At 39.8% G+C, this 12294-nt stretch overlaps 1 protein-coding gene across 5 annotated transcripts in view; it reads right to left on the minus strand.

Annotated features, from left to right (window-relative positions):
• KIF13B (kinesin family member 13B) overlaps positions 1–12294 on the minus strand; it is a 133161-nt gene that overhangs the window by 20955 nt on the left and 99912 nt on the right. For 3 of the 5 annotated variants that reach the window (XM_037391368.1, XM_037391371.1, XM_037391366.1), the window contains exons 32-37: positions 11825–11917; positions 10764–10916; positions 9688–9765; positions 8969–9022; positions 8018–8038; positions 871–988 (exon numbers count right to left, since the gene is read on the minus strand). In XM_037391368.1, the coding sequence (XP_037247265.1) occupies positions 871–988; positions 8018–8038; positions 8969–9022; positions 9688–9765; positions 10764–10916; positions 11825–11917 (517 nt within the window). The remainder of the gene's footprint in view (positions 1–870; positions 989–8017; positions 8039–8968; positions 9023–9687; positions 9766–10763; positions 10917–11824; positions 11918–12294) is intronic. The other 2 variants (XM_037391370.1, XM_037391369.1) reach the window with 1 other exon arrangement.

The following is a 12294-nucleotide window of genomic DNA, read 5'->3' on the forward strand; positions in this document are numbered from 1 at the left end:
TTTAATTTAAGATGACATCTTCCAGTGCTCAAAGCATTAGCCAAAGAAAAGCATTGAGTGCTTGCTCCTCCCTTGAAAGGGACATACAAATCTGGGTAGGTCTTAAGTCTGTGGCCCCAGTATATAGAAATGTTTTTTCATCGCATGATGTGAAAAAGCTCATTCTGTGCAATTCGAAACATAAAATGCTTTGTAACTTGCAGAAGCAGAAAAAAAACCAAACAAGCAAACCAAGAAGCAAAATCGAAAAAGGATGTCCATACAACACACAATTTTAATGATAATTACAAAACTTACTAGGAGTAAAAGATGAGAAGATCCAAGTTAAGAAAAAGAAAAAAAATGTTAGGGGAATTCAACCCTCCTTACTCATACTGCCATTTTTCTACACTACTCCCCCTTGAGAAAACCTAGGCAGTAATATAAACATTATTACTATATATCTCAATTATATATTAGGCTGCAAAATATCCATCCAATTCCAGCGCTGCTTACTTTCTGAAACATTAGTAGCCTTACTGTCTTTGCTGTTTTACTCATGTAACAGCAAGTTCTGAGCCCAGCTAGCTTTTGGCTTTAGAAACTGAACTGAGATAAAAGAGCGCATCTTCAGACAACTGTAAACATGTGGCATTTGCCTCTTCACAGAACTAATACCAGGTCTAAAGGAAAGGCTAGTCAGAGTTGCTTAGAGTCCGAGTAGCTTAGCCACAATGCTAAATGTTCCCAGAGAGAGAACTGCATGGACATGGCTCTGGAGAAGAAATTTCTCTGTGCCTCTGAAAGCAGCTCAGCTTTATCTGACATTCAGCTGTAGCAATTTCATTCCATCTTTTAGGAAAGTTGTCTTAGCTTTAGGAAAGACCTTACCCGGGTCAGGTGAGTGGTTCTGCTGCCCAGAGCCTGGCAGAGAGGTACGAGATGGACTAATGCCTCTACTGGAATTTGTGGCACCTTGGGATACATCTTGCTGACTCTCCCATCGGCCCTGGAGGAAAAAAATAGTTGTATTTTTCAAGGTCAGCACACCAGCAAGAGTACAGCAATACTTACATACCACATCAGCCTGCACGGCCCCTTTGCAAAGTTCAGAACGCATAAAGCTGAGGAAAGACCCTTCCCCAGAGGCACTTTTATTTGAAACACCCAGTCCTGCAAAGATAAGCACCCTCAGCATCAAGGCACAGAAAAAGTCTACTTACAGACCTCAAAGCTATAATATTTCACTCAATTATGCAGGTGTGTTTTGGAAGTTGAGTACATTACAACCAAGTGGAAGTAAAATGGTACTGTCTGCCCCAAATTCATAAATATTTTGTTTATCTAACTCGGGAAGCGGTCGCGAGTGAAGTCTGGATGTAGAGGGTCAGAAGGAAGGGATGAGGACAGACAGAGCTCTGAACAAGAAAAGAAATCAGACCTTAGACCTAACGGCTGGACATTAGTGCCCAGGGTCCGAGAATGGATGAGCTGATCGGATCACAAGGAAGCAACTGTAGTATTGCAATTTTTTAAACAGCTTGGAAAAAGAGAGAGATGGAATACACAACAACAAGCTGCGGATACCAGGAGCCAAGAAAAAGATTAAGTAAAGACAGGTTAGAGTTTTGACATGGTTAGTGAAGATTAAATATGATTTTCAGATCTGCAAGAGCCTGAGTGTAGATGAATGGGAAGAAAGAGTGACTGAGAAAGTGCTAGGCCATCTGCCTTTCCAGGATTCTCTAGCTGGGTTTTCACATGGATTCCAAGGGAGGTACACACCAACCTGCATGTGGGGTGCGATTTCTCTTGCTTTTACAAAGGTCCACTGTGGTATTCCATCTTTCATCTCAACCTCATGGCTCAGAAACCAGCTCAACAACAAAGTCTGTTGGCTAGCAAAGAGAATCTCCAAGCTAGTCTTTCACACCAGTGCACAAGCATCAAGAATCTACAGGGCCAAATCATTTTTTCTTAACTCTGTCATCTTGATACGTAAAATCATTTACAGATTTGCCTACAATTACACTAAGTGACTGGGCAGAAAGTGTCTCTGCTGAAAGTTTCATGTGGTTACAAGACAGCATTAGTGCTTCGCCAAACCGAGCACCACGTTAGACGTGCAGAACCAAAAGGCAGGCACTGAAATGCAGGTGGTTGTCCTGCAAACTGCTGCTACAGGCACACCTGCAGTGCTGTCAGAGAGTCCCTTCGCCCTGCTGAAGAGCAGGCTCTAATAAAGCTGGATGGTGCTAATTTACTTAATTTATAGGAGACCTTAAGGCAATTCAGTATCTATTTAAATCTATGGGTCAAAAGAATCTGGTCTCAAATGCTACAAGAAGTCTCAATGTCTTGTGGAAAAGTGCTGTCCTGCTGGGGTGGCAGAGTGCCCTCAGGACTACAAGTTGCAAAGTTTCACCTTTCCAGAAATAGAGGTTGCAAAGACAGGACGGTGCAGTCAAACCAATCCCAATACAACCCACAGTCTGATCCCACTTCTGGTAAAGAGTTGTGCTATGGTTGGTGCAGTATCTGTACCTGTCTGGATTATATTGTACATGTACCTGAATCTTGCTTCTTCTTTTACAAGACATAAATACTTTCACAATGAGACGGTACTGTGGACACACTAGAAAGAAGTCCCCAGGGATGGACAGACCTGCTACATCCCAGACCACAAGTTTCATGTATTTTTCCTGGAGGAAGAGGGGGGGAAATGTGCCTTTTCAAGAAGCTTCGTAGTGTTGGATGCAAGAAAATAATCCGACCTTGAACAGAAAAATGACAGGCAGCTAAACTAATCTTAACTGTAACTTGAAGTCATGAATGTTTCACAAATAATAAATAAGCCAGGATAGGAGGAATAGATTTCTCCAATGGGTTGAAGGTCACACTGAGCAGCCCAGAGCAAAAATCGTTTCCATTTGGATCTATAAGTTAGTCCCATAGAAGCTTCCCTGCTTTGAATAGCAAGTAACTCGCACTTTTGCAGAGCAGCACCCGTCTTCAGACCTCTGCTAGCTAACGCCTCTATTAACGGATGCAGATAAAAGAGGTGCTGTTTCTGTGAAGTAACATTTGGGACACCTGGAGACTAATGGATGTCCGAGTTCACTGCAGGCAGCCATCCTGAATGTCAAAACTGATATAACCCAGGCTGAGACAAGCGGGGGCTTGTTTAGTCTTGTATTTTTGAGGACTTCAGTGTTTAAGACCTTCTTGAAGGCTTCCTGCTCTATCAGCATGGATGATAGAGCTGTTCTACCCATACCTTAACCCCCGACTTAAGCATTATTTTTGACCTGCAACTCCTTTGTGTCTTACATACACCAAAAAGTCATGCCTATGTCTGGCAAATTCTTTCCACAAAATGCTTCTATGAAACATTGTCGTTTTGCTCCCCAGAAACTCTTATTCAGGCTTTGGCAGTCTTGTGTTTCAACTAGTACAGGTTTTTTTTAGGGGGCCTTACCACATGTAGTCTTGCCCCATTTATATCCATTCAAAATACTGCTTCAGAGACCGTGTTCTTATCCTGCTATTGTGATCGTTTCACACGCTGCAGCAGATATTGAAAGCCAGCATGGAAACAGCCAGTGACTTCAGACTATGCTTAAACTGTCTTCCCCTTTGGGATGTGAAATGTTTCCTCAAGTCTCCTTCTCTGGCTCCCACTGGTGGGTTAGTTTGCAGGAGAAGAGTCAAAACATGAAACAAGTTCATAGCTTATTCAGATGCGGAAAATACTCAGTGTAACTCAGTATTCTTTGGATGCACCAGCACAGCGGTGCTGAACGAGTTTTGATATTTATTTTTTTTTTAAGAAAAAAAAAAAGATGACTGGTGGGAAGTCGTCACAGGACTCAAAGAATCTTGAAATACATTTTGGTTTTGTTGCCTTCTGGTCTGGTCTGCCATCAGCCTGGTATATGTTGGCATTTGGTTAAGAAAGAGAACTATGGGAGAGGAGGGCAAAGCATCTGAAGGCTCCTTTTTTGGAGGACATAAAGTTTTTAGCGTTACTTTTGGATCTCAGGATAATGATCCACTTACTAAAGACAAATGGATAAAGGTGACATGTCTTAATAATTTTCTATCTGTAGGCCAACTCTAAGTGCTTCCAGAGACCACAGAGGCATAAGAAACAAAGACTATTATGGGAAAGCTTACTAGCTTACTAGAACACCGACTCAACGGAGGTAAAGAACAACTGAATAATTTTCTGAATCATGATTTCTTGAGTAAAAGTGCTGTTCATTGACTGTTTCAACAAAAAATAGCTTCAGGGCTTCAGGCAAGTATCTTGACTTTCTAGACCTGTTTGGAAAATGATGGACAAAACTGAAGTAGGTGAGAAACAGAACAAAACAGTCTCAGAATATTAAACTTGCACAAAAAGAATGGCAGAGTTTAGTGCCTTTTTCCTTATGAAAAGACTTTTTTCTTAGCATCTTCAGGAAATCTTGCTTCAGCCTTGATATTATGGGTGACTACCTTTTCCATATAATTTTAGATATTTTGCCAGGTTGAATAAAATGAAGGTCCTGAAAACAAGAATATGCACTTGAGAAAAGGATTTGTCCGGTCGTGCACTTAAGGCATGTTGGGTTTTTAAATAATGATTGCTTTGGAGAGAGCAGAAAGATCATCATTTTAGACTGAAGGTCAGATTTTTTTAGGGGTAATGTGAGCCTCAATTCTGAGATGACAGCAAACCATTAAAAAGTAGGCAAATCAGGGCAAGAGAGAAACATTTGCAAAAGAAAACACTGGAGACAACTGAAAGGGTCAACTGTTGCACGAAGAATGTGCAGAGGTAGTTCACAAATGATTGATTTTACTAAGCCGGATTGAAAGATAACCCATCTCAATCTCACAAAGAAAAAAAATAGAAGAATTATTAACTATATTAACTTGATGAAGTTCCTAAGTTTCTCATATGCATGTTATACAGCACTCTCACATGATTGCTTTGTGCATTCACTAACTGAAACACTTAAAGTCTAAGCAATTGGTATTATTTAAGTGCTGTGAATCTTTCCTCTATCAAGAAGGGTGGTGAGAGAAAGGAAGGAAGCTTGTAAATCATTTGCCCAGAGGAGTCATCATTTTCTGAATATATTTGGTCTCTGCCAAGTGACCAAACAGAGGTCAAGTGACTTAATTTAACAAATCAAAAATAGCCACCAGAAGAATGCATGTCCCTTGATATATTTTGATACAGAGCTGTTTATAAAGTGGTTTATTTCTGTAATGCCTTCTCCTTCTCCTCTGCCTTCCCTTCTTTCACACATCCTCCACGAAAAACACCGGGGAATTTATTTCAGGTCAGCACCGACATGCACAAAATCTTTAGAGTAAATATGGGTGATCACTACCTAAGTCATCTGTAGGCTTTACCTGACAACAATTCTTTTCTTGAACTCGACAGACCATTACAATGCAGCCACTGGGTAAGAGAAATGAATAGTTCTTGTGTTTTATTATTTTAGCAGTTCAGAAAAGGCTTAGGAAAAGGTGACCATGTAGCACTTAAATACAAGCATACAGCTAGGACAAAAGGCACTTGTTCTCATGAACAGCGAGATTATTCAAATTGATCTACATGGTACCATTTTGCTGAAAAAACTCTGGTTCCTGGTAAAACCTGAAGGTTAAGTGGCACAATCTTGTCTTACTTCATTTTTGGATACAAGGCTTTTGAGCTACAAACTACTGGACCTTTGGGAAAGGAAGCATGACTGTCAAAGACAGAATGGCTATTGTGCAAAGGTCTTTTAAGAACAACTCATGAAATTTTTCATCAGAATGTGATTATAGTCTGAAGAAGACCTGTAAACACAAGGCAGAGGTGCCTTCCATTCTTTGTGCGTCTAATTCATGCAGTTTAGAGTCAACTGAATTGTTAACCTTCTAATGCAAGCACCCTGGAACTCAAAAAACCAGCTCCGTATCTTAGATCACCACTAACAGACTATACTCATGTATCATCTGACACATGCTGATGTGCAAGTTGAAATAAAATGCATCTCACTCTCCTGTAACCATATATGTAGGGGTAACAGGAGCAAAAATTGGCGTCTTCTCATTTAAGCAAGCAGATATAACTTAGAGGTCAGACCAAATGTAGTCCTGTTAACCTAATACGAGATATCTGTAAGTATCTTCTGAAGTAAATTTAGAAAACATCTCCTTGCCCTCTCGGCCAGTTAGGTAGCTTAATCTTGTAAGTTATTATTACAAAATATCCCAAAGGTGACGTAAATATTTCACATGAATGCATACCTCAGTGTGAGAGTCATCCTGCTCTTTGGAAGCTCTTGGTGGTATCAGTACACAGAGATATTCTTTAATGCTTTTCCAGAATGTGCCAAACCCACACTTCTGCTCCAGTCCTGGAGAAGGGCTTTTCTAGCTCTTTATGGGGGTGTGACCACCAAACCACATTTGTAGTAACAAAGATCCAACTATGGCTGCAAGATGAATCTGGGTCCTAATTCTGGAAACTTCTGATCTGCCTGTTTTATTTGCACCAATACCATCTTTATTGCTTATTCCAACTTGTCTAATATTCTTGTTTACAGGGGAATGAGTCTTGGGTATCACAGTGATGAAGAATGAAGCAACATTCACATTCATAACGTTACCAGTATGAATGGTGCTTTACATAGACGAATGAGACTTGACAGCCCTTTCCACAAAACTAAAAATCCATGGTAAAGACAGCAGGAATGCAAGGAATAATACTGTTAAAATTAGAGAGAAACATGAATTAATGAAATGAACGTTAAAGAGAGGAGTATTCTGAAATATGTCAGCAGCTTCCACTAATATTAAAGTATGCAGGCTTGACAGATAGTTCTGCACCCAATTCAGGATGCTGTTACTATCCTGTGACTGATACTTCTTATGACAGAATAAACCATTTGTTTGAGATTAGCTTATTATAGTCACTTGTAAACAAAACCAAATTCCTGATAAAATAACGATTTATGACTACTGGAGAAGACTTCTTACTCATTAAATTTCTCTGCAAGTGACAAAGACACCTAACTTATTTGAAACTCCCCACATCAAGGCATTCTCAGATCCTTTATGCTAAAATAGATAGGACTGATATCACTAAAGTGTGCTTTACAACGTCTGTGTGCTATAGGAACATTTAAACATTTGTTTAACGTTTCACGGTTATTACAAATGCTTTCATTTGTCTCCCTATGGAAACTGAACCAGAGATCCATTTAAACCCAGAAATTTCTAATGGGGCAGTTTGCACCCTGTCATGTCCTGAGCAACAAGTGCCTTGAAACGAAGCACGCTGCAAGCAAGGAGGTAAGCTACATAACCGCAGGTCCATTTTTTACAGTAGTACAGTGTGTTTGCCAGCGGATACATCAATCATGGTGAAGAGCTGCAAAACCCCATGCAAACCACTACCAATTAACTCTGATTAAGCAGAGCTTGGTACAACTAAGGGGAGAAACAGTCATTCCTCCGAGAGGGTTAACGTGATAGCAAGGATGCATATGTTTTCCATTGGCCCAGTACTAATTTAAAATTATTCCTTCTTAGAAATCAAGAGTTGTTAACACTGAACTATCTGAAGCCATAAAGCCTGAGAAAGATTTGGAAGAAACTCAAAGTGTATTTCATCTCAAGGCTAATATACATGACTGGCATATATTTGTTTGCTTTCGTGTCTTTTTTTTTTTTTTTTAAGCTGAGATGGGGCCATTTCTGAAATAACTTCAACCTGTCCAAAGAACTGTAAGAAATGGCATTAAATAGCTATAGCTCTGTAACAAACCATAAGATACATCCAAGAAGGAGAAACTTCTCTCATTTGTACCAGTTTCACACTGCATTAATGACAGGCTTTTCAATGGAAAAACTTGTTTGCTGTGTACTATGCAAATGAGACACCACCAGCAGCATCTTCAAAGCAGGAAGTAAAAGCGTGTAAGTGAGCAAAATAAACTTTATAGTGAGATAAAATTATTATCCCACTCATTAGGTGGACCTAATGCATTACCTCTGCTGGGACCTTTGGACTCTGAAACATGCAATGAGAGAAATCATTGAGGGGAAGGGAGAAGAAAAACAAATCATTAAGAACTCTGGTCTTTAATTTTTGCTTTAAAAACCTACAATATTGAAACATCCCACAGCTCTCTCCAAACAGAAGTTGCTATAAGCACTTTATCACCTGCACATATTTTAGCATTCTCTACATGGATCAGATGTAGCAGATTTAGCAACCAATGCTAGAGCACTACATCAAAATTCTATTATTCCGTGCAACTGCATTATGCATTAAAATGCCTTGTCACCACTAGATTCTGCCTTTTAAAATGACTACACGCTTGCTGGGCAGAATATCTATCAGGATAAGACCTTCTAGTTTATCTAGGATTTGGAAAATAAGTTTAAATTTAATCTTTCACTTTTTAAAGAATTACTTTTGATCTATACTGTTGTTTTTAAGGAGTGTAATGGGCTGAAATATCACCCACCATAAGCTTATGACTGCTGGTTTCTCTCTGAAGGTCAGGGACTCTCTTCATAGGCCTCTATTCTGTCCTAGAGGTGGACCTGAACTTACACATGAACCCAAATTTGTCCCTTACCCAAAGGTTTGCGTCCACTCAGGTGAAAGCTTTGGAAGAGCTCTGAAGCTGGACACTGAGAAAAACGTGAGGGATGGCTATGTTTAATCCCATCTGCTCAACTTGGGTCTGCCGTGACACATCCCACAGCAGCTGGCAGCTAGGACTATTTGACTGACGAAGGCCTGGGAACTTTCCCAGAGAGGTCTAGTGTAGCACATCCAAAGCTAGGTATGCCCTAGGAACAGTCCCAAGGACACAAGCATGTGCCCCATCTTTTACAGATGTTTCCCACTTATGCCCCTGTAACTGGGATAGCGTAGTCACTGTAGCTACTTTTTTCCTACAGATTTCCCAGGAGACCTGCAGACACTTACCCGGTTACTGCTCAGGTTATAAGGGGGTGCTAAATCTTGGCGGCTTCCAGAAAGCTGAAATAATTAAGACAAGCAGAGTTATTTCCTAACAAAAACTCGAACAACTAATACAATATGCCTCTTGACAAACATAAGGAAGGGTAAGAAGAAACAGTTTTGTGGTTAAAACAGAACTGAAATCCAAGAGATGAAAGGTGAAATCCTGATTATTGACCTGGAAGGAGCATTTGATTTGACAAGTTTGAATACTAGTTCTGTCAAAGGATTTCCTTCCAAATTTTGGACAACAGAAACCTCATTTTTCTTATGCACAATGCTGTTAGAAAGTTTAAGATCAGTAAATACTTGTAACTTGCTTTCAAATCTTGTAAAGAAAAAGAGAAAAAATAATTTTCAACTAGATAGATAAATGAAAAAAACCTCCAGTGTTCAGAAAAAAACCCACACCACCACAAGTTCTTTTTACGTTGTTTTTTCAGATAGTCTGGATTTATGGGTGCTTTCAAGCATACCAGCCTGTATGATGAAAGCATGAATATGTGGAGATTTTGTCTTCACTTAGCAATTTACATGCTCACAAACAGCACAGACAAATAGAAGGGTCAAACAAAAGGAAATTTATTGCTATATTCCATGACTCTGGCATCACAGGAACCTGCAACTGAAGGACTGGACCTGCTGCCCTCAATATGCTGCTGATGCCAGCATGGAATACTCACCCGATTCACATTGGGAGAGCTCAGGCTCCTGCGATAGAGTTTTCCTTTTCCCATCAGCTGCTCTTTTACAGCAACTTCCTGCCAATCATAGAGAAGCAAAATTGAAAATATGCATGTTTTGCAAGAATCTAAGCTCCAATAATCCCAGGATAGTTTTGTCTATACAAGAAAAATGTTTCTAAACTGCCTGATTGCATAGGCTCCTGTCTGCAAGGTCTACTATAATCTAAAACTTGCACGTAACATGGATAGAAGCGTAAGAGTAGATAAACTTCAATATCTAGTATTTTGCTGATTGGCACACGTAAGATTTTACGGCTAGTTCTGATTGTAGGAGATGACTGTTACAGATGCGAAAAGTAAGACTCCCTTTCCTAGCTGAGCTCTTCTTTTAATCCTTTAAACTAATTATATATGACAGGAAACTTGGTTTCAATACTTAGAGTGCATCACACTTCACCATTAATTTATAGTGGGCAGGCACATACTCTAGCTTGTTTTGCATAACTTTCTTTTGTGCTTGCATAATTTATATCACAACAATTTTCAGTGAATGTTTTTCTCTCCTGTATTGTTCCTGGTAAACAGATCAAGTTACAGTACTTGAGATTAATCCAACCAATGTCGTCTTTATTGACAGAATGGGTTTGGTTACTTCAAGATAGAATATGGGCAAAATGACCAGAACTCTAGAAATCTAGTAGCAGCTTTGGGAACTATTAGCTAAAGCCCAAGCTTCAGAAGGCAAAAGAAATGCCACACAACTACTTTTTTCTGAACCATAATTAGCAATGCACAGTCTTAAAAACAAACCCAGCATCCCATAACAGCACATTTAACGTAAAGCTCCCAGCCCCATCCATCCATATTGCAGGTAGTTGAGCGAGCACATCTCTGTAAAGACAGCTGCATTGCTCCTTTGGATGTCTGCCATGTGCACACTTTGGAAGGCTGAGGTATGCACTGAAGCGGTTGGTTTGTTAGCCATTGTATGCACTTACAAGAACATCTGCATTGCCATACATTGTTCTTGGGAAGCATATTCTCTGCTGTCGACTACAGCATTAAAAACAGACCTGGCGCAGACGATCCAAGGTGAGAATGTTCTCCACAGCCAGCACACTCCTCAGGTACTTCTCAATATAGGCTTCAGAGTCAGCTGAAGCTGCATCTTCAACGTTTGCTGCCATTCGGGCTAGTGCCTCCCGCTCCTCAGCTCCTTGAGCATCCTGGGGAGAGGAGAAGAAATTACATCCTTTTAAAATAAAAGAAAAGTCTCCCACATCAGTCCTGAAGAAAAAACATTTTTAGAACACACAGCACAGAGCCAACATTGTTTGCCCTTAAGCTCAGGGGCAGATTCGGATGTGCTCCTAGCACAGTCACAGACTGCTCAAGCTACACGTGGTTATTGTTTTTTGGTTTGGGTTCGGGTTTTGTTTGTTGGGGTTTTTTTGAGAGTTTCACAGTAAGACATTGCTATTGATTAACAAAAGGCTGCATTCAGATATTTTGTAATTAATTAGTGCTCAAACATGCTTGGGGCATTACCTATCCTGTGAGGAAAACAAAATTTCAAGTGATTTGCAAGAAAAAAAATAGACCATTGCCTGAGAAATGTTTCAACACAGACTGCTAAATACAGCAGAACATAAAAGGCAGAGTCAGGCAGCAATCAGACTTTCGGCTCTTCATGTGTTAATGCTTTTTACAAGTGCTCTGATAGAGCATCTGTTTGGAAGGAAAGGATTAGCATCTAACTATGAACATGCTCAGGAATCAAGAGTTGCATAAAAACGTTACTTAGAAAAAGCCACTTCGTTCCTTTTTACATATTCTCATGCACCCTACATGAGGCACTTCACCCACCCATCTTTACTCCTCCTTTTTCTCTCTCTTTAAAATGTTTCTTCAAGGACCTGAGCAAATAGATGCTCACTCAACAAAATACACAGTGACACTGATAAGAGCTAAGTTGCTGCTAAGTCACAGCATGTAAAGGAATACGCTTGATAATCTTTTATAAACCCCATAGTTTATGCTTGCAGCAGCAAGAGCTAGCATGCTCAAAATAAGGGGAAAAATCACAGAGTTAGAGTCTCTTAGCCAGTTTCAGATAGTCTGATTTCTTATTCACCTCTGGAATATTTGAGACTATCTCAAAAGTGACACCACAGCCAGGAATGGAACTTCGGTGGGACATTCTTCGGAGGAAACTCTGTGCAAAACCCTGTGTGGAGGGGAAGAAAAAAAGATATTTTTTTCTTCAAGGAAAACATATTCTAACATATTTCAACTGATGTAAATATAGTTTACAATGAAAGAAGTCCAAACCCAAAAGGCTAGCCAATATGTAAGAGTCAAATATTTTAACCTGGAGACAAATAATTTGCTTTTCTGTATTTTAGATACAGAGAAAGGATAGAATTAACTTCCTTCTTTGCAAGGTGACTGCTTAACCAGCACACAAAGCATTTGCTAGCTCTAAAGGTGAGGGGTTGCTTTTTTTTACTAGAGCCCTAGGTGACTTGTCTTGAATACTGACAAGTACAGACATTAAATTCTTGACCAAAGAGATCGTTATGAAGAATGATTTAAGGGGGCATG

This window comes from Falco rusticolus, chromosome 6 (genome assembly GCF_015220075.1).
Source record: "Falco rusticolus isolate bFalRus1 chromosome 6, bFalRus1.pri, whole genome shotgun sequence".
Lineage (NCBI taxonomy): Eukaryota > Metazoa > Chordata > Aves > Falconiformes > Falconidae > Falco > Falco rusticolus.